The sequence below is a fragment of the Denticeps clupeoides genome, chromosome 3, assembly GCF_900700375.1.
Source record: "Denticeps clupeoides chromosome 3, fDenClu1.1, whole genome shotgun sequence".
Lineage (NCBI taxonomy): Eukaryota > Metazoa > Chordata > Actinopteri > Clupeiformes > Denticipitidae > Denticeps > Denticeps clupeoides.
The window spans coordinates 31,055,441-31,077,956 of NC_041709.1; the positions used below are offsets into that span (position 1 = coordinate 31,055,441).

General features: G+C 45.0%; 2 protein-coding genes across 4 annotated transcripts; one reads left to right on the forward strand and one right to left on the reverse strand.

Moving 5' to 3' along the window:
• The first annotated feature begins 211 nt into the window (after positions 1–211).
• Positions 212–3,618, forward strand: etaa1a (ETAA1 activator of ATR kinase a). The gene is made up of 6 exons (XM_028972237.1): positions 212–411; positions 841–972; positions 1,626–1,699; positions 1,773–1,882; positions 1,992–3,211; positions 3,288–3,618. Exons 1-6 carry the CDS (start codon positions 321–323, stop codon positions 3,422–3,424), a joined length of 1,764 nt encoding a protein of 587 aa, XP_028828070.1. The 5' UTR covers positions 212–320; the 3' UTR covers positions 3,425–3,618.
• Positions 3,619–4,963: 1,345 nt separating this feature from the next.
• On the reverse strand, positions 4,964–21,825 carry ppp3r1b (protein phosphatase 3 (formerly 2B), regulatory s1ubunit B, alpha isoform, b). Of its 3 annotated transcripts, XM_028972497.1 has the most exons (6): positions 21,646–21,825; positions 17,452–17,491; positions 10,698–10,874; positions 9,880–9,939; positions 9,507–9,691; positions 7,152–7,280 (listed from the first exon to the last, which is right to left on the reverse strand). In XM_028972497.1, the coding sequence occupies exons 1-6, from the start codon at positions 21,646–21,648 to the stop codon at positions 7,233–7,235; spliced, it is 513 nt and encodes a 170-aa protein (XP_028828330.1). In that variant the 5' UTR covers positions 21,649–21,825; the 3' UTR covers positions 7,152–7,232. The 3 variants fall into 3 exon arrangements, with proteins under 3 accessions (XP_028828329.1, XP_028828328.1, XP_028828330.1); XM_028972496.1 differs by lacking the exons at positions 17,452–17,491; positions 21,646–21,825 and adding an exon at positions 11,050–11,227 and having other exon boundaries at positions 4,964–7,280; XM_028972495.1 differs by lacking the exons at positions 17,452–17,491; positions 21,646–21,825 and adding an exon at positions 11,050–11,240 and having other exon boundaries at positions 4,964–9,691.
• Positions 21,826–22,516: the final 691 nt, after the last annotated feature.

Consider the following 22,516-nt stretch of genomic DNA (forward strand, 5'->3'; position numbering starts at 1 on the left):
AAATCGAATTAAAATTCATACTGGTGTATACTAGTATGCGTGTTATCTCATTGCAATTGAGATGATACAGTCGTTAGGGGGGAGAGTTTTTATTTTATTTTTATTTAAACCCTGCACTCTTTTAATTCGGCGTGGAATATACAAATCTGGCAACCCGTACTTTAGTTCGGCTGCGTTACGTCACCCACCACGTTCGTCCGAAAGGCATCACGGGAAGGTGTTGGCGGATCGCTTGAATCGCGCGTCAAAACATGTCTGCGGCGTCTAGAAGGGACATGGCGACCGTTTCTAAACGCGACCCGCGGCGGCGATGAAGCAACATGGACCGCGGGCGACCCGCGCAGAGCAAGGCGAAGATAAACCGGCTGAAGAGGAGCCCGAAGGCCGCGCCGCCGCCGCCTTCACAGCCAGGTCGTTGTAGTTCCTTATTCAGCTTCAAATCGGCCCCTTGCAGGTCAAAACCTTCCTGAAATAAAAAATAATGAAACGTGGCACGTTCAAATCGGTGTGGAAGGTTCCATCGTCTGTCCTCTCATTGAGTCCAGGGTCATGGTGGCAGTGGCGACCCTCTGGTTCCTGCATTTACAGTTACAGCATTTATCAGACTTACAACCAGTAGTGACAGGGACAGTCCCCCCTGGAGACACTCAGGGTTCAGTGTCTTGATCAGGGACATGATGGTAGTAAGTGGGGTTCGAACCTGGGTCTTCTGGTTCATAGGCGAGTGTCTCACCCAAGGGGCTTGCAGCTGCAGTTCACTTGTACTTTCATCGTTTTTTAATATTAGTTTTATGTTCATGTAGGCTGTTCCTTGTTTAATGTTTTTATTTATTTTATTAGAGTTCAAGACTCCCACTCGTCTGACCCGGAATAGATTTTGTTGCCCTGGAACCTGCGAGTCGCCGTATAACGATTCCGACATTCAGCACGAAATTATTTGGGATCCAACGTCACCCTCGCCAGTTCGCAGAGGTTAGATCTGTGTATATGTACATATATTTTGCACCTGAACATTTTCATTTGTTGACTTTTATTGACATTAAAATGTGATTATCAGCTGATCTGTTGAGCGTGCACTATTGCATTTTTAATTTCAAGAGCTGGAATTAAAATGTAGTTCCAGCCCAAATACAAGCCTGACTTTCCAATAAATTAGTCACCGGTGTGTGTCTGAGCATGAATAATCACATAGACACACCTTTTATTGATTCAAATGAATACACGGTATGATATGCAGTGAAATGCTTTTTGCAACTGCTACAGACAAGAGTATTGCAAATATTGCAAGTAAACAATTAACCAATATGCAAATATTACAAACATAACCAAATATTACACTTTTATGTTTTTAACCTAAAACATAAAATGTGTAACAGGTAGGGTGAAGGTGTGCAAATAGGTGGAGTCAAAGTATAAAGTGACAAAGTAAAAAAGTTTAAAAATTCAATTAAAAGTTTGTGCAAGGATTTCTATGGGAATTGAGTCCAGAAGTGATTGAGTGTATTGGAGTTGTATGAAGTGTTGTTATTGGTGATATTGTTGAGCGCTCGAATAGCCATTCTGCTAATAGGGTTAGTATTCTACCAATTCAAATCAGCATCTGCTTGTACAAATTCTGCTCATAGGAAGAGGCGGCCGAAGATCGAAAGCCGTTGTACCAGTGGACATATCTGATATCGCAAGCCGACTGGCGCCTCAGGTTCGTGTGCAGATACGTGTGACTCGGAAGATCAATGGAACGAGTGGGAGAATGAGCCCCTTTTTTTTGGCAGCATGGCAGGCCCACGGCCACCGAGTCTTCGTTGCAGAAGTGGTTTGGAGACAGTGCCATCCCCTGCACCCCAGAGATGTCCCAGCCCAGGCTGAAGGCAAAGTCCACAAAGTACGTTTAGTGTCCAGTCGTCCTGCCTTACGTCATTTGTTGTGTTAATTTGCACGTGGTCGTTATGTTGAAGTCGTCCAAAGTTGAAGGGGTCCATGTCGTCCTGCAGGCAGAGCGCTGTCGATGACCTCCTGAGGTTAGCGAAGCAGTTCGACTTTAACCTGAACCAGCAAGATGAGGCTCTTCAGGAGGAGCGTCTCAACCAGAGCTTGGACGATGACCCGCACAACGAGCTACAAAGCGGTGTGAACAAGGACCACACGTTACTGGACATGGACATGGATGCTGACTTTGATCTTCTCTTTGATGAGCCGACTGGAAGTGTTGCTGATTTTAGCCAGGCGGCGTCTGGTGCCTCCATGGGAACTGGTGAGATGGTACCTGGCCGCCCGTCCACTGGCGGTGGGTTTGAAGATGACTGGGACAACGATGACCTGCTGGACGACTCTCTGGTTTTTCAGATGACTCAAAAGCCAGAAGTACCAAGTCTGCATAGGAGTCCGTTTTCTAACCGCTTGAGAAGCAGAGACCCCGGTCACAGCAGCAGCAGGTTTCAAGGTCAGAATGAGAACGTTGGCGGCAGGAGGACATTCCAGCTACAGCCAAGCCCTGTTCGTCAAGTTAAAGAGACACTAAGAGGTGACGTTCCTGGTAAACAGCAAATTCAGTCAACTTTCAGAAATGAAAAACTACAAAGCAGCGTGGTGGAAACCAAAACTCCACTGCTGACCACCACCGTCCCCCATCTGTCCAGGCAGCTCCAGCCGACCACAGAGCAAGCAGGTGAGAAGGTCGGTGGTCTGGAAGGCACTCATGAGATCCCAGATGAGGACCTGGACTCTTTGTTTGCTTCTGATTGGGGTGACAGTATGGACGATGATGACCTGCTGTTTGAAGCATGCGAAGACCTGGAGAAGATCGTAGCGGTTGGCCAGGATGCAGCACCTCGAGTGAAGACCCTGAAGACCGATCCGAAGCCCCTCACATCTTCGGCGCAGATGCACAGGAAGACGAACGCCTTTCCCACGCGAAACATGTGTACGGTTCCCCGGCCTGTGGCCAACCTCAGCAGCCCTGTGACCCAGTTGTGCAGTTTATCTTCTGGGACGGTTCCTCTCCGCATCCCGCTGAACCGCCCAAACCCTCAGATCGAAGCGCCCTACAGTTTAACTCGAATTAGAAACCCGTCTGCCGTGGAGAACGCCGCCAGTCGCGCCACACCCGACCAGCAGCAGAGGGCGAGGGCCGTCCTCCAGTCCCTTCGGCCACCTGGGAAGGTTCTAGACGATCGTACCTCCAACAGACCCAGCACCACGGTTACAAACAAAGGTAGAGATCCCATCCCTTTAAAAAAAACCAAAAAAAGAGCATAAAGACAGAAAGCACGTCTGGCTTTGTTCCGCAGGCCTGGCTGTCCGTCTGCCTGCGGGCAAGTGTTCCGAGGCGGAGATCGAGAGGAAGAAGCAGGAGGCCCTGGAGAGGCGGCGGCTCCGAATGCAAGCCACGCAAACTCTCCAAGCCCGGAACTGGCATCGGAGCTGAGAAGCCCAGAAAATCAACACGTACTCCGTTCGTTCGTTTGTTCCACAATCGGAAAAATCTTTTCTTTTCTATTCTGAAGTCATTCTTGGGTTCTTTTTTACTGTTCTGTCTTTTTGTTGTTAAATAATTGAGAGTAAGTGTATTTATCGAAGCCGTACTGCTTTTAAAAAAAAAAAAGTCTATTAAATCATATAAAGGAAATGTTTATTATTATTATTATTATTATTGCTTTATGTATTCTGAATTCGGTAGGCGCGTGGAGAACGTCCAGAAGAGTGACGTCCCCTTCATTACAGCGCTGACACCTGTCTGATGCAGCGATAGCCGCTCGGCCGCGCCCCCACGCACCTGAGTGCACCTGAAAGCCGAGTGGCGTTATCTGCGGACAGGTGTGTAACCGTAGCCCGGCCCGCAACGCCGGCGGCGAGATGAGGTTTCACTGGCCGACGGCCGCTCTTGTTCCGCCCCGAATGTCGGGTTCGACGGGACGCCTCTCCAAAAAACGAACAGCCCCAGTGGCCTGAGCAGGTAGATGGTTATGGATCCGTTTGAAGGCCACACCAGCACGCCATTTGTCACCACACCTGTTGAGAGGAGCCGTTTGTCTCAGGAGGATGTGCGATAGGGTTATTGCAGAGTCCGCTTTCCGGTATGACACACAAATCTCGCCGATAACCATCAATACCAGTCACCCGAGAATCTGGCTGAACTTTGGACGACCCCGAACCCTCAATCTCAACTCGACTCGGGTCAGGAAAGACACGGATACCTGCACGGCTCCTAACACCGCCTTTATTCAACATACGAGCAATCATCTCTCAAGGAAGCAGCTTCCCAGAATAAGATTAGTCCCTCGATACCCTGTGATGTGGCTGCTGGTTTTGATGTAAAAGTTACCCAATGATGGCCATCTGGTCCCATGCACTAGATTGGTTATTGGATATTATTATTAGTTAAAGTCGGCCTTCTGTCAAAAAGTGTGATTTCAATCAGCAGCTTATTTCACGCAGAGTCTGTGAAGGTGACCTTGAATGCTCGGCATTTTTATTCTGGGTTGGACACTTAAATCACATTTTGGGGGCGAAATGGCGTGTCACGTGACAACAGGAAACTGACTGATTAGCATAACATTGGCATGTGCTAGCGTATTTAGACACAAAAATGTGTCTAAATACGAACTAAACACGTATTAATAATGACTTTACATGTGCTTGTAGACTTATTACGGCTAAATAATGGTTTAGTAGACACCTTGCGTAAGCGCTTGGTTTGTCCGCCAGGCAGAATGAGAAAATGAAATCCCGCGAGATTAAAACAAATATATTCCAGGAGTTTCATATTCGTGCACTTGATTTAATATGCGAAGTCAAAAAAAAAAAATATATATATATAAAATCGAGTAACGCAGGGAAACTGTTGCATTGATACATTTTTTTTTATTAAAGAGTGTGTGGATGTCGCTGCACGATGAGCGGAACTATACTGACCTCTAGCGTTCACTGCTGCGTATGAACAGAAAATTCCACAGGACAGCAAAGGAACAAGTTTCAAATGGTTTATTTCTCAGTTTTATGTATGAAGTTTCAATGGATCCCACGGCGTATGATGCAGCATGCAAAGATGAGGGGGGGAAGAAGCCAAAACTGAAACCATTTTAAAGCCCACACCTACAACCCCTTTCACAGACACACTCCCCTTGGATACAGGACCCCACTTTCCTAAAACAGGACATTCTAGCTCAAACAAAACCAAATGGAGAGAGTACTGATACTACAATTTTAATAACAAATAATCTGTACAAAAAAGAAAAAGACCTGCATCAAATCAAAAAAATGAGGGGACAAGGGTTCACAAATGGGTCCCCCTCGAAATGGCGTCTGACAAAGATTTGCTGGAATTTAAGTGACACTGATCCAAGAGAATATAATAATAATTAGGCTATTGTTATCATTATTAGAATGATAGATACATGTAGTGGTGTTACGTTACTTTTAATATTTTTCATACTTAAACATTTACCAAAAGTTTGGCAACATCCACATACTAATATATAATTGTCATTCATATAATATTAACATTACGATTCATATGTAAACAAGAGGAGCTCTTCAAATTCTCATCTACATGCACAAAAAAAAAAAAAAAAAAAAAAGTTAAATACAGACACTCTCCATGTCATGCAAGTACATCACAAGACCTCAACGGCCTTTGGGAAAGACAGAAGAGCCATCCTCGTGCATCACTTGTCTGAAGGAACAAACTCGTGCGCCCCAGGTGAAAAAAAGTCTCCCCAGTCAATCCCGTGGGAGCATTCAGTCGAGCAAAAAAACAAGGAAAAAAAAAACTAAACAGAGACCCTTTTTAACTTTTTCTGTCAGTGTAAAGTCTTTCCTTATTTTTCTTTTCATTTGTCCACGTTAAAATCCTTGGTTGGTTACCAAAAAAAAAAAAAAAAAAAAACTGAAGCTGCAAGGGAAAGGAGACATGGTTGGAAGTGAGAAGAGTGACAGGCCTGGAAGGGAGCAAATGCAATCTGCCAGTGTGAAGGTACAAGGGGTTTTATAGCACAAAAGCAGAAAGCTAAAGTTCACCAGCACTGTAAAACCTGTCTGATGCTTGAACCGCTAATCCCCCCAGTCTCCTGATTTAAATAAACGATTACCTGGTAAACGTCAAGTTTCTGACAACTAAAACCTTTTCTTTTCATACCTTGTAAGCCTATATGTACGCAAATAAATGCCTAAGACCAGAAATATTATTACCTTAAATGTCAAAAACCTAAAGAAGATTACGAATTACAATAAAAAGGTTAATAAAGATTTTCATCCACATGGCACAAATCAGTCCCTTATTATGCACTGTTTTCTCAAAGTCTCAAAAGGTAAACCTTCAGGTTGCATGTGCATAAATATATATAATAGTTTTCTCTACTGATAAGAAAGCTAGATGGCAGATGAAATTCCTGATACTATAAATACAGCATACAATCACCAAATTACAAAAAATTTAAAGATATTCTGTAAGTGTGCAAGACCTTAAGTGTTAGAATTCATACCAGCTCATTGCATGAACAAAAACCCAATAGAAATAGCCTGGAAGCAGAAAACAAAGCCATATATAACTTTTGGTGTAATTGTACTTTCACATGTAGTCTATCCAACCCCCCACCCCCGATAAGAGATAAATTGCTGACGTTCTCATTGGCACTTCATGCTCTTTTTACGTTGTGTTGAAATCAAGTACATCAAGAATTCGTCCCTCCCAACTACACCTCACGTTCCCTGTAGATATTCCATTTATCATTTTAAAGAAAAGAGCAAAATAAATATATATATATATATTTTTAAAATCCCCCTTAAAGTGAGAGAAAAAAAAAATAAAAATCACAAAAACACACACACACTAAGCCTCTTCCCTTCCTTCACCAAACTGAAATGCTTGCTCAATGTAACAAAATCGGTCCTTTGGGTCCTCTTCCAGTGCTACACCGGGTTATGCAAGTACATCGTTCATGTTCATGAACACTTAAAGAGGTTGGCTTCACATGGTTTGGGTTGGGTTGAGTTGTGGAGTAAGCGAACAAGGGAAAAGAGAGGGGGGAGAGAGAGAGAGAGAGAGAATAAAAAAGGCGGTTTCACAGAGAAATACTTCCACTCAAGGGAGAGAGAAAAAGGAACAGCAGGGCTGGAGACCTTGAACAGATCGTCAGAAATGGAGAAGAAAGCAGAACATAAGAAGAAATAACACAGGAAAAAAAAAACAGAACCAAACAAAATGGGTTTCACAAGGGGCTGCCTGGCCGGGCCAATCACACATCCACCACCATCTTTTTGTGTATGTCCAATCCACCCACGACCTGTTGGAACAAGAGTCAGAGAAGTCAGTCGATTCTTCATCGCCTGCAGTGAAATACTGGCTGTCAAACTGTTATTCCTTCATGTGTTTACGCTATTATATTCCTTTTCTATTAGTTATGAGGTAGGGCCAGTGGTGGCCTAGCAGTTAAGGAAGTGGCCCCGTAATCAGAAGGTTTGAATCACGATCCGCCAAGGTGCCACTGCGCAAAGCACCGTCCCCACACACTGCTCCCCGGGTGCCTGTCATGGCTGCCCACTGCTCACTCAGGGTGATGGTTAAAAGCAGAGGACACGTTTCACTGTGTCACCGTGTGCTGTGCTGCAGTGTTCAAACACCTTGCATGTAAAGTGAGACCCTGTTTACGTCACATTCATGGAATTCACCCACCTCTGTAATCATGAATGGCAATATATAATTGTTAAAAAAAAGTCACTTTATGAGAATATTTAACATTAATACAAGTTCCCCTAGTCCAGGGGTTGGGAACCTATGGCTCGCGAGCAATTGTGAGAAACGGACGGGGAGTATGCAAACACATTCATGCTTGATGTTGTTCATGAACTTTGACAACTTTTCAAATAAAGACAAGATAATCAAATGAATTAAAGACACGCCTCTGTAGGCAAGAGCTGTTCTGATCATACCATCGTACTTTAAAAGTGTTGGTCTTATATAACATGTACACATTTAATTGTATTTAAACATGTTGTATGGCTCTCACAGGATTATATTTTAAAAGATGTGCCGTTCCTGGCTCTCTCAGGCGAAAAGATTCCCGTCTAGGGTCCTGCAGTAGCTAGAAATGGTGATATGTCTAAAGAGTAAAAGTCGTCGTGAAACACTGCAGCACAGAACACGGTGACACAACGAAATGTGACCTCTGTATTTAACATTCTCCCGTTTCACATGCTTTGTCCGCCCAGAGAATTTCCCATCAGAACTGTTGTGTACGATCTGGGTCGATCATATTTCATTAATAATTCAGCCAAAACAACATTACTCAGAACTGAATTGTCTTTCCACTTTAACACACTGAACTAGTGGTCACCAAAAGCGTTAAGATAGAATGCATAAGATTGAAAAGAATATATTTAAGTGCCCAGTGAGTTATCCAAGGCTGGTGTGGTGCTTGTAGAGGACTGAACCAGCGATTTGATGTCCCTGTATTGATAAAATATCACCATTGCAATATATTGCTGTATAAATATTTTCTAACCCTCTACTGCGCAGTGTTACTGTTTGGGTCGGTGTGTAACAGGGGTGTTGAACGGCACACCACTTGGCAGCCTTGTGCGCGCACCGCGGTCAAAGGTGAACTGCGTGCCGTGAAGTATTTTTTGTGCAACCAATAGAATTGAAGCAGGCTAGTGTTTGGTCTGCATCTTCAAAAACACACACACACACACACACACAAAGCTGATCTTTTACGAAGAAGCGCAAACCTCACGGCCAGCACCGCGCATGCTGCTTTCATTGTGAAATGCAGCTTTAGATTCGTTCCGATGAGAAGAAAAATGGTCTGCATTCAGTCCGCGTTCACCTGACCCCATGGAGGTTCGAGCCAGGCACGTTTCTGGTGTTTGTGGCATCAGGTGAGTTAAAGCATCCACATGGTTGAATGAGACCTTAAGCAATGTAGAAAATGTATGGAATGCATCGATGATCGAGGCATTGATCATTTAACTGCAATGGAATTGTGAGACCAGTGAAGGTCCACGCCTCGAGTGTGTAGTGGAGGAAACTCCACACACCAAGAGAAGGGAGTAAGCAGGGAGGAAAGAGGATCTCACACCACTGCTGGGGTTTCCATCACACTCTACATTTCTTTGGCTTACAGCACGGTTCCGACACGCCCGGTTAAGTGTTGGTAACTTCTCGAACATGACATTACACATACCAAACGTTCCTGCTTTATATGTAAATCAAGGAAAATAATAAAAGAAACATCTTCTTGGTAAAGAATCAATCTGCAGCAGGACCGGGGAAGACTACTCCACCCACACCATAGTGCCATGTGCATTTAAAAGGAGTACTAAAACATATATAACTGTATGCATATACATTATATAATATACATATATATAAATGTATAATATAGATTATACAACATATAAAACATATACAAAGGAGGTGCTGAAACATCATTATGTTTCTTGAAATTCTGTAGAAAAACATGCTTAGAAGGGCAATACACCATGCAAATGAACTCAGGATCCAGACTCACCGCACAGAACTCCTCGAAAGATATTCTACCATCTCCGTCCTTGTCTGCATTGATGATGGTTTTGTCCACGATCTGCTGCAGCTGGGTGTCCTTCAGGTTGTTGCCGACCATCATCTTAAGCACCTGGAAGAGCTCCCCGTTCGATATGTAGCCATCTTTATCCATGTCGTAGATCCTGAACGCGACTGGTGGCCAGCAGACAAACGGAACATGAACAACTTTCAAAACGCAGTTGGGCTCTTATATTTCTACATGTAAAGCTTCTGATTGCAGCCTAGACACACACAACACGATGTAGGTGTTCACATCTGAACATTGTGTATTATTAAAGGAACACTCAGTATGACCTTCGTAGCAGTGCCTGGTTACTCACAGCGCAGCTTCTGTTCCTTGTCCCCCTTGACACTAAACTGGGAAACTCCTTCAATGAACTCTGGATTGAGGAGAAAAGTTCAGATGAGTTCAGAACGTTTTCGTGACGGCAATCCCAAGCCTGAAGAACACTGGTGTTGTCGAGGGGCCGGAGGAGGACAGAGATTTTTTTCTGCTGCATTAATTTGACACATCGGTCATTATTTTGGGTGATGTATAAATAATTAATAATTAAAAACTAACAAACAAACGTCATATTGATTATTGCACGGACCAAAGAACCCTGTTTCAGTGCAACATAAACGGAAGCATGTATAGGGGTATTATGTACATGCAGATGAATGAATAACCATGATTCCATAATTAAAAAAGAAAAGAAAAGATAAGCCTCATAATCAGGATATTGGTGCGCATGTTACAACAGATAATTTTAATTTTGTTATATAACCTAAATGTGTACATATACACATTTTCAATGAGGTTATGGGTCAGTTTATATTATAAAAGTCTCTTTGTTCTTCATAATCAGATGCATTCAAACCACCAGTAATAATTTACTGATTTAGTACGTTTTTGCAGAACACCCCCCCTAAACATGAGATAGGATGCATTTTGTTACTGAGTAGGATTCTGGATTCGTGCAATTTGTCTATCCATCAACCATTTCTACCCTGGTACTGCTCCTTTTTACCCAAAAAGTCTGAACACACTTTTTACAATACAACCTAAAATTATTTTACTATAGTTTTTAGTTCTATGGTGTGAAATACTTGCCACATACCCCATTCAGTACATGAGTGAGTAAAAAACAAAACATACCTTTGAAGTCAACTTCCCCATTGCCGTCTGTGTCGAATATGTCAATAACTCGTTGTACTAGAGGATTCTGCTGCAGCTCAGGCAGAGACATGAACTCCTCCACGCTCAAGGAACCGGAGTTATCAAGGTCGAGTTTCTTAAACCTCTTGCCTAGTCTCTTAATCTCATCAGCATCAACTGAAATAGAAAGAGAGAGGGGGGCGTTCAATGTCCCATTTCCCCTCTAGGGTTGTGGTTCTGACAAGACGTGAGGTTTGACAGGAAGACTCTTTCGGCCGAGAGGTTACGTCGGGGCCCAGCGCCCCGCTTGGCCCCACAAGCGGGAAATCGGTCACGTTGGATGGAGCCTTACCTGCTTTCTTCTGCCTGCCGGCCATCGCGGTCCTAAATGAAGCCAACACGTCGGCTGCATACAGGAGACAAGCCTGTGGCCAGTGTCCCGCTGCTTTACAGAGCATAAGCTTATTTACTAAGACACGTGACGCACACACACACACACACACACCTACCGTCTTCCTTCACACCCACAAGCCTGATTACAGGAGTGACACACATTTGAGGATTTCCTACCCATTTGTCCAATATACTCACTGTTTAAAACACCGCTGTGAAATTATTGTTTGCTAAGCATCAGTAGAACTGTGGGTCCGTGGCACGGCCAGCGTTATTGCAGGCTCCCTGTACCCTGGAAGGGGATCCCCTCTCTTAGTCACTCCTTCCCAAGGCTTCTCCTTTTTTTCCTTAGTGGAGGAAGGGTACACTGCAGGGCCTGTCAAAGCCCATTGAGACATACTGTATGTGATAACGGGCTAAATAAAAACTAAAATGTTCTTGACTTTTTGTCTATGGTAAACGCCATTTGTTTGGGTCTTCTAGTTCATAAGAGAGTATGTTACCAACTAGGCTACTACACCCTAGATCTGCCGAGGTGCCCCTGAGCAAAAAACAGTCCCCACACGCTGCTCCCCGGGTGCCTGTCATGGCTGCCCACTGCTCACCAAGGGTGACGGTTAAAAGCAGAGGACATGTTCCGTTGTGTCAGCGTGTGCTCTGCTGCAGAGTATCACAATCGCTTCGCGTCAGAGAAATCAATTAACATGTAAACAGCATTCAACCTTCCCAAGTTCTCCCACACCGCCCCTCTGCTACGTTCCCTCCACTGGCTCCCAGTAGCTGCACGCATCAGGTTCAAAATACTGATGCTGGCCTACAAAGCCAAACATGGAGTAGCACCATCCTACCTCACAGCCCTTATTACACCTCGCACTGCACCTCGTATACTCCGAGCCTCCAGTACTGCTCGCCTGGTCCCTCCATCTCTGAAGGTAAAAGGAAGACGTTCATCTAGACTCTTCTCTGCCTTGGCCCCTCGGTGGTGGAATGAACTTCCCCTCGAGGTCAGAACAGCTCAGTCACTGAGCATCTTCAAACGACAGCTCAAGACCTTCCTCTTGAGAATATTTAGATGAACTTGTAACTTTTCTTATTGTCGAACTTATTGTACAGAAACTAAAACAGAGTGAATAAAATAGATGTATTCATAGTTGGGGTCCTAGTGAACCGGAATTGATCTCTTCATCGATGGTAACTTGAAAGCACGTTGTAAGTCGCTCTGGATAAGGGCGTTTGCCAAATGCCGTAAATGTAAACGTACAGTCAGGGATCGTCCACCACAGGGTGGTGCTCCCCGGTCACCTGTCATGGCTGCTCACTGAGGCTCACTGTGTGCACCGTGTGCTGTGTATCACTTCACTTTATCCTCAGACAAAAGCCACAGTATTCCAGGTATACCTCACTACACCCTCCTGGAGAAAGCTGCAGATACATGCTGAAATAAAGGAAAGAGGTCAGAGCAATCACACAACGCGGCTTGATACCGGTTTTCTACCGGCCATGTAAAGACGGAGCTCACTGGCGGCTGCTGCGGTCCTCGCTCAAGGGAAACACCCCCCGCCCGGCAAACCAGGAAAGCAGCTGGGGGTGGCGGAGTGGGACCCGCGCTGAGAAGAGCCTCCAAGCGCTTTCATAACGTCCCTCGCCACCGCCCACCGGCACGGCTCCCACACACTCATTAAGGAACAAATTTAGAACAATTATCGGCGCGTCCCAACAAACTTGGGAACCAGATAGCCGAACCGAACTAAAGACGTGACGGTAGTAAACAGGGCACCACAGTAATAAAAAAGTAGTGCCGGTAGTGACGGAACGTTCAGCCTCATCCAGCACAGAACCCATTGAGATGAATCCTCGTCACCCTTGGTGAGCAGTGTGCGGGGACGATGCTTTGTTCGGTGGACCATTTTTTTAACGCCAGTCACTGTTTATCGTTTGTTGGAATTGCAGCAGAAATGGATGCAAATGAAACGTTGCATGTGGCGTTTATTTAACTCCATCTAAATGCCCAAGCAACAGCAGAAAAACGGTCGCCGTTCAGGAGTCCGCGTGAACGACGCCTTAACTCTCATCTCACGGATGTATTTGAAAACATAATGCGAAGTAATGCAGAAAAATTGAGGCCGGGTACGTACGCAATTTTACATAAGAAGTTGTGACTTTTCAATTACCAATTGAAGGCCAATTTTCTTGAACATACATTCTTTGAAATTTCTGTACAAATGAGGAAGAAAAAAAAAAAAACTTAATCAGCATTTCTTCCTCCAAGTTCGAGCAGCCCAAAGCCGAGTAAAATGGACCAATCATGTTCCGCCGTAGATCAGCAGCTGTAATTTACGTGACTTAAAAAGAGACGCGGAGCATGGAAGGGACACACGCAGCACTGCGTGACATAAAGCCAGCAAAGATCCTATAGACCTGTCTGACAGGAAAAACCATGTTCTTTTAACGGCCGAGGAACTCTGTAGATGGGATGCATCGATAATCGTATTCGAAAGGAACCGTGAGACACACCTCACGCTGAGTGCTGACTGGTCTTGTAACTGCAAGATAAAAGATATGAACTAGGCTGTGGAAGATCATCCTTTACAGATGGGCACATGGTTGACTGCATGCATATCCTGCCATTCTGGCAACTGGGGCAAAAAATCCCAATTCACCCTCAGAAACCTCCTAAGGGTTCTGAAAGGGACCTGAAATTGAAAAAGAGGTGATTTCCTTTTGTGGCTGACAGCGGGTAATATTCTAATCATTTCCATGAGCCATTCTTCCTCGCTTTTGTGTTCCGTATCGTTCCACGGAATAAGATGTCAGGAGCATGTAGGATAACGTGACTATGTTGAGGACAATGCACGTTTCTTCTCATGATGCCTGCATGTACGCGTGCGGATAACAGGTCGCTCTCTCCATCTTCTCGCTAATTTACTGCGGCAGAGGCAGCCAGCCTCCCACATGTGGCACGGTTACGCATTCGGAAGCAGCAAACGTCCCCCCCCAAACAGCCTGACACGCATCTTCAGTTTTTGTAAATGCACGGCTGTCCTCTCTCTCTCTGTCTCTCTCTCCCCATTTCCTGCTCCGTCCTGAACAGTGACGGACTCCCACAAGCTCCACCCACGCAAGGCTGTGAGAGTGAAAGCGAGGGGGCCTGGGTACGGATATGGGTGAGCGTGTGCTGTGTCATGCTTCGCCATCATGCTCGGGAATATCAGAACATCTTCGCGTGCGTCTTGTGCAAGGATTATCATAATGAGGTGCCACAGATCGGTGGCACCCAGGCCATTCTCATTCGTCGGTGAGACCGCTTCTACTGCGCCGAGAGGCGACTCGGGTCTGCCCATCAGCGGCGAGAGTCAGACGTGAAAATACGGAGAAACGAAGGAAGACCTGCTGTCCCCACTGCATAAACCCCAGTAAAACCCCAACCGAGAACACCAATGATGAAATACTGTCCCTCCTGCCCCTTCACCATCCACTGTGTCCCTGTTGTGCCCCATGTGACCCTAAACCCAAAAACATAACCGAACAAAAACAACGTGTAAATAACAATGGGGCGGTGGCCTAGCGGTTGAGGAAGCCGCCCCATAATCAGAAAGTTGCCAAACCAGCCAAGAATCCTCTGAGCAAAGCACCGTCCCCACACGCTGCTCCCCGGGCGCCTGTCACGGCTGCCCACTGCTCACCAAGGGTGACGGTTAAAAGCAGAGGACACATTTCGTTGTGTCACCACTTGCTGTGCTGCAGTGTTTCACAGTGATCACATTTTAATTTCGATCAGATCTTTGCCATCAAACAATCAAGAAAATGTGTTTAAGATAAAAAGATTATGATGCTTAAGAATACTGATTATAGTTTTTGCCACAGTCAAGTAGCTCTACATTTAAATGATTAAACTACATTGAATAATTGGAGTTTAGCTACACAGGAAGGCAAATATCAGAAAATAGTCTGATATATGCAGCCAAGAAACAGGGGCTTTCGAGATGAATGCAGCATATTTAAATTAAAGGCATTATCCTGTCTGAGAAGCAGCATCTACATGTTTGGTTTGGTAGCGGGTAGGGCTGTTGGAAAATATCACTGTATATTTCTGAAGCAATATTTTCTGTGGCGATATTGAATCGATACAGGGACATCAAACATTGATATTTTTTTAGACAAATTTAGTCGTGACCCATGTATCATGACACGTATGTCACTGACCTCTCTTGCGTCATGCAATCTATAGAAAACAGTGGGTTTCAGAGCAGTGCAGCGCACGCTGTGTCTGGCAGGAAAGCCAAAATAATTACACACCAGCAAAGCCGGTGTAGAACATACAGATAAACATACAGATAACTAGCGAGCAGTCTTTTTTTTGCGTTTATGTAAATTCTGACGATGCAAACAAGGTGACATTAGTGAACACTCCACTTGCACCATGTCTTTTGTCGTGCCATTAAAGCATGTTCCTGAACTCAAGGCTGCGTATCTTTCCAGCTTGATGGAGAGAACAGCTGCTGTAGGACTGGCGCAGGAGGGGCACCCGGAGGGTGAGGCTCCCAAAAATATCCCACAGTAAGGAGGTCCATAAGGAGACGGGGGCAGGGCTCTCCAGGTGGGAGTCCTGGTGGAAGCCCTCGGGTGCCGCGGGGTCACTGCAGATTCCCAGTGGCATTAAATGATGTAGGTCAGCTGTTGTAGGAGGAGTAACATGATAAAACCCAACAATCCCAATTATCTCACCAGGGTTTTAAGACCGATGAGGGGATTTGCAAATAAAAAAAAAATGGACATGCCCGATCGGTTCTGCCCAAACTCTGCAAACTCTTGATCATGCATACAAATCAGCTGATTTGATAAAGTAAAGTGAAGTGACAGTCACACAGTGAAATTTGTCCTCTGCATTTAATCATCACCCTTGGTGAGCAGTGGGAAGCCCTGACAGGTGTCCGGGGAGCAGTGTGTGGGGACGGTGCTTTTGCACAGTGGCACCTCAGTGGTACCTTGGCGGATCGGGATTCGAACCGGCAACCTTCTGACTATGGGGCCGTTTCCTTAACCACTAGACCACCACTGTCCCTAATTTGTTGTTTAAAACGTGGTTTTATCATCACGGTTCCAGTTCATAATGCAAGTGGGGTTTTTTTTGTATTACAGGTTTCAACAATGTTTTAGTTATTTGATAAATTTGATATGTTGATTTCAAATATGAAGCACTTATTTTACAAGTGGAAGAATGTGAAATAGTTCTTTGCATGCAATACACATATTATTGACATGTAAATAGTCTACAAAAGCAAACAGTAAATGCCAAAGCACTTTGTTGTACAGTGACTGCATTTTCAGCCAAATCAGGACCATCTCTAAAATGTACTTTTTAAAAAAAATATATATATATTAGAAGAATTAAAAGATCCATCATCAAAACTTTTTGATGTAGTCGTACCACTGGTACTGTTACATAATACAAATGCTTATAAAACACAATTGCTTCTTATTAGAAACTGCAACTCATGAGATAAATAACAGTCTCCGAGAAGTGAGCAGTGCTCAGGAAGTGGAGGAAAAGTCTCTTAAATCCAAATGAATAAGGCAAAAAACTAAATTAAAAAATGGACAAAACCAAGGGAATACTGTCCACTCCCAAAAAAAAAAAAAAAAAAAAACAGCAAGGCAGCATCGCCGGCCCTGAACCTGACCTTTATGAGTCTGCATTTTTAGCCACTCTCTGCTGTCAAGGATTTGGGGTCCACCACCGCAAACCAGTCACTGCGCCCACACCCAGGGGAGACTGTGTGTGTGTGTGTATTCCTGACTCGACATCCGTCTGTTCATATTTACGGCCGCCCACTGACGGTGGCAACTTGTGTACTGCTTTGGGAGTGTGTGCCGGACCTGCAGGGATGCGGCCCAGATGGTGTGTCATGAACCTGACAGACCAACTCTGCTGACGAGTGTGAGGAATGCACAACACGGAGCGAAGTCAATGAAAAAGGAAGCTCTACTGCTGCAATGAAACTTGTGGCACGCTGGATGGTTGAGCTGCAAGAAATTATTGCCTCGAGACACAAATCTCAGATCTAATGACAACATGCTGAAGGATAAAGGATAACAAAAAAAAAAAAAAAAGTGTTTTTAAGCAGCTTGCACTAACTCAATTAAAAGCCCAATAAACCTTTCACAGTATGAGTTGCAAATAAAATTCAACAAATGATTAGACAACCAGAAACCTTTAGGAATATGAAAGGTGAACAAGTGCAGCTGCAGTCACATGAGCATCAGTTATAAATGATGGAATAAAATCACAATTAATCAGCTATATTGAAAAGCATTCAGAACTATAGAGAAAAATGGCATTCTGTATGCAACTTATACTTACAGTGTGAGCACATTTCCAGGGGATAGCTAGCTTCATTTCCCTGTAGAAGAAGAAAAAAAAAAAAAAAAAACAGTATTACAGCACAGATTCCATCAGAATAGAATCAATAGAATGTCTGTCACTATACGCATGTACAATGGGATTAAAAGCGGCTCCTTCAGTGCAGACATGAATGTAGTAAATAGTATTTGTTTTTTCTTTCTCTAAGTACAGGATAACATAGAAAACAAAGGGAGGAAGTCCGTGGAAAATGTGGTGTCTGGAGACACACACACACACCCACACACACATATATATATATATATATATATATATATATATAAAATTTTATTTATTTGTTTTTTTTAAATCTCTGCAGCCCATACATATAACAATTGAGGCTTCTAGTGGTTGGGGCGTGCTGCAGTTAAAAGTGTGAAATAATGAACCCTTTCAAAATTAACCTTTTACATTTGAATGGGTTAAAAAAAATTTTTTAATAAAATTCAAATGTCCTGCACTGTTAGCGCTGAGAAGTGCACACACGGAAGAGCGTTTATCTGAAGACGTGCGTTCTTTCATTATGCATGAGAACAACAGAGAGAACTGGATTCTTCCAGCACTGGAAATGAGGACAGCCCAGCGCCTTGCCGCATTCTATATGGGACTTGCTGATATTAAAAAAAGGCTGGGGGGGCGGGGTGGAGGGAGAAATAAGATGAACAAAATATATATACATTTCTAAATCTTCTTAAGAGAGAACGTTTGCCCCGCCCCTTCTTAAACGGCGGGACAGAGAACGTTTGCCCCGCCCCTTCTTAAACGGCGGGACAGAGAACGTTTGCCCCGCCCCTTCTTAAACGGCGGGACAGAGAACGTTTGCCCCGCCCCTTCTTAAACGGCGGGACAGAGAACGTTTGCCCCGCCCCTTCTTAAAGGCCGGGACAGAGATCGTTTGCCACGCCCCTTCTTAAATGCCGGGACAGAGAACATTTGCCCCGCCCCTTTAACGCCGGGACAGAGTACATTTGGCCCACCCACTTTTTAACGCCAGGAGAGAACTTTTGCCCCGCCCTTTTTTTAATCGCCAGGACGGAGAATGTTTAAATGCTGTACATTATTCCTGCAGGTTGCTGAAGTCCTGACCCTGAGATTTACATTCCTTGGCACATTTTATGAGCACTGGCCACGTTACGTCGTTATTACTGCTTATTGAATGGGGTTATTAAAGCATTTTGGAATACACTGGGCCCATGCTGGATACGACATTTAGTTTCATAACTGATCCGCGGTCGTGACGTGCCTGAATCATTTTGACGGGAATGCATTCATCTCAGTTCAGTAAGTGGAGCAGTCGAGCGACGGGGGCTTGTTCCAACCCGCTCTGAACCACTTTATTTAACCCAATCTAGGGCAGCGCCCGCGCCTCGACATTCCAGAATCCGCCGCGTCCGTCTGACATTCACCGCATTGCATGCGCTGCCGCGAGGTCAGGCATTATTTCTAGCGTTGTGTTGAGAGGCACTCGCCAATCACCAAAGAAGAAAAAAAAAAAAAAGTGAACAAAATAAAAAAAGGTCACTGAGGGTCAACTCTACTTTTAGAAAAAACACTCTGGATGTCCACGTCCGTGTGTCTGATTACATGAAACAAGAGGTGGAGCCCCAATTTCAGCGACCAAGCGCTGTTCTCCAGAGTAAGTTGTTTAATGCTGGATTCTGATAGGCCACAGAGCCTCTATAAGGAACATCAGCAGGGCCTGAATAATAGCCTGGTCTTAAACAGCTGCTGCCTGCGTAACGTTGCTCAGGAACAGAGAACTGAACGATATGTAGACCCTCATTTCCACATATACACATTTTTATGCAGACGTCGCTGTAACTTGTAAAACTAGCCCCATTCCTACATGTTGTTGAGTATTCACAGCACGTTTACAATTTCACTATCAACTCAGAAGTATAGGCTAATGAACCAACTGACCCCCAGGTCACAGGTTCAAACCCCACTTGTGTCCCAGAGCAAGACACTTGACTCCCTGTGAAAACAGATTGAAACATCAGGATTGGATTAACCAATATCATAAGGAACATTAATAAGGACGTGTCTCCCAGTGCTGATTTTGGAGACAACCCACCAGAGTGATAAGAAATGACACTCAATGCCTGGTCTTTCAAACTGTCTTATGGCGGGAGGAGACTGAGATCACTTAGATCATTCTAAGGAAACATCAAACTTAAATACTTCACTTAAGTATAACAATTACACAAATATATGTATACGCTGCTTGGAACAGTCCATGGTTTTGCTGAACTCTGGACTTATGATTTATTCATTTGGTCGTTTTATACTGCTGCTGCCAGCCCTCGAAATGCATGTAGGATGATCGTGATGTGCTCAATGTTTAGGCAGCTCAGAAACCCGGATAATTCTAGATAATTAAAAAAGAAACGACCGGACGCAATTTCCAGGTTTCAAAAATAGGAAACCTGTCCTGGAAAGAAAAAAAAAAAAAAAGTACGTCTGGTTACCCTAAATAAGGACAAAGTTTCAATTGTCTGGTCGTGATATTTTTACTGAGAAAGCTATAGGTTGCCGGCCAGTCAGCAAATGTGAGCCCCTGCTCCACAACGGCAGACCTGTGGCCCAGCAGAACACGTGAACCTCATCTATATTATATTGTGGTTCAAAATAAGACCATCTAGTATGTTCAGGTTTGGTCACATTCATTATTACTGGTGTCATTTTATGCAATAAACAGCTGAATTTTGCATACAGTGATTTCAAGGACATTTCGAGATACCCAGGTATCGTGTAAATACGCCATATGGCTCGAAAATATCACAGTAGTAATTTTTAGGCCACATTGCACAGGTCTAGGCCGATGTCAGATACACGCATCAAATCGGCGCAACTCAAGATTCCACCCGTTCCACCAGTACCTGTTTGCAATTGATCGCGTGATCAATAAAAAAAATATGGGGTCATTCTGCTGTTCCATGTGAACCAGTCAATTTTTTATTGATTCAATGTGTGTATCAGACACATCTGAGAAAACATCTGATCGGGGGCCAAGTGCCATGCTGACAATACAGAGCAAATTAAGCTTCAGCGAATTAGCCTTATTACACCTTAATGCCAGTGGGGCAAGCAAACCGAGGCCACTTTAGATGGGGCACAGAACTACAGATCCCTACTTGTTCGTATATAAGGCATACTTTTATTTACATTTTTAAACGAAAGAAGAATGGCAATAGACTTGATGGTTTGTTCGTTTCGGTGCATTACGTTCTGTGATTAAAGCAACTAATCTAACATTTACGGCATTTATCAGACGCCCTTATCCAGAGCGACTTACAATCAGTAGTTACAGGGACAGTCCCCCTCTGGAGACACTCAGGGACACTGATGGTATTAAGTGGGATTTGAACCTGGGTCTTCTGGTTCATAGGCGAGTGTGTTACCCACTAGGCCACGACCCCCCCCAATGTCGTTGCGTCTTAATGCGTGCCTCAACTCAGCTCTTGCACGTCCACAGACGCACAAAAATTGGAAGGTGACAGGCGAGCCAGTCGTGACGCGAACCGCGGAGCCGCCGGGCCGGACCCGCGACCGCGGCGACGCGTCTCCGAGCCCCGAGAATCGTGACGGCGACTCCGCCACCCCCACCTCGTTCATCAGCACTGCAGATAGGGAGGAGGGGGGGAGAAAGCGCCTTTATTACGAGCAGGGCGGCCGCCAGCAGCCTCGTGAGATGTGAATCTGGAGACCTGGACCTTCTGCGGCGCGGAGGTGATGCCGGAACAAGCGCGCAGGCCCGGGCTGTTAAACAGCGGCGGCACTTTCGACACACGCACAAAAATATATTATTTTTTTTTATTAATAAAATTATCAAGCCGCGAAATCGTGCACGAGACAACTGTCGTCTTTCTGGGTTGAAAAAAGAAATGGATGTTTGTTTGACACCGGACAGGAGGCTCGGCGCCATTTCTCTCGGCTCGGGGCTGCTGCTGGTCGGATTGCAGCCCCCACCGGACACGGGAGCGTCAATAAGAAGTGGACGCGCGGAACGGCCCGCACTGTCGCACAAGAAAAAAGGGAAAGAAAAACGAGAAACGCAGTCGGCGCAACGCGCGCCAGGCGGACGAGGGTGGTGGCGAGAAGGCGGCTGGTGGCGTGCACGTTACGGCGCACGGCGGCGCGTCCGTCGCTCCTCACCATCCTGTCGGTCGGTCTGTCCTCGCCGGGCGCGGAATAGCAGTGAGAGGCGGACGGGGCGTCGGGCCGAACGCAGGCGGACTCGACTCGGCTCGGCTCGGCTGCAGAGGCTCCGGCGGATCCGCAGAGAGGCTGACGGGCAGGCGGGCTGCGTGTGTCGGATTGAACGGGGAGTGGGAGGGGCCTTTAGTACAGCACATCCGGGCATTTCTCCGCGCCTCCCTCCCTCCGCCTCCTCGCCGTGCTCCTGCGGCCGCTTTGCATGGGGCCCTGCGAGTGCGGATCGGATCTCGTTTCCGCTTATAACTGTATTTAAATCGCCTGCTATATTGTTTGGCTTCAGTGCACCGGAACGCTGCATGCACTTAATGGTAAAGTTGCTGGTTAAATCCCAATCCAGCCATTACCACATATATCTCAAAAAGGGACATTTCCCTGTCCAGTTGCCAGTGAAACCACCCTGACCTGGGAGACAGATAATTGAACCTTGATAGATAATCACCACATCTGTTACACGAGTGACTGGGAGCCTGTGGCACGGTTGCAGCCTTACGGGCCAGCGGCTTAGTTTAATGGCGGTTTACAGATGAGGCACTAATGCTGAGAACAATCGACATTGACAAAACGTTTGTCGTTTATTGCGCTGGTTTGTGATTTTCAGGCGTGCCAGCAGCATGTGTGCTTCATACAGAATGGGATTAAACAGAAGACTGTCAAGCAACGTTCGTTCATATTGTTACAAAGATCTTATATTTTGGCTCAGATAAGGCAAAAATAATAATAATAAAGCAAAAACAGTAACAGAATGTAAGAAAGCAAGGCCACACACAAATCATGATAAGTGAATACTAAAGTAAAGAAATAAATTACT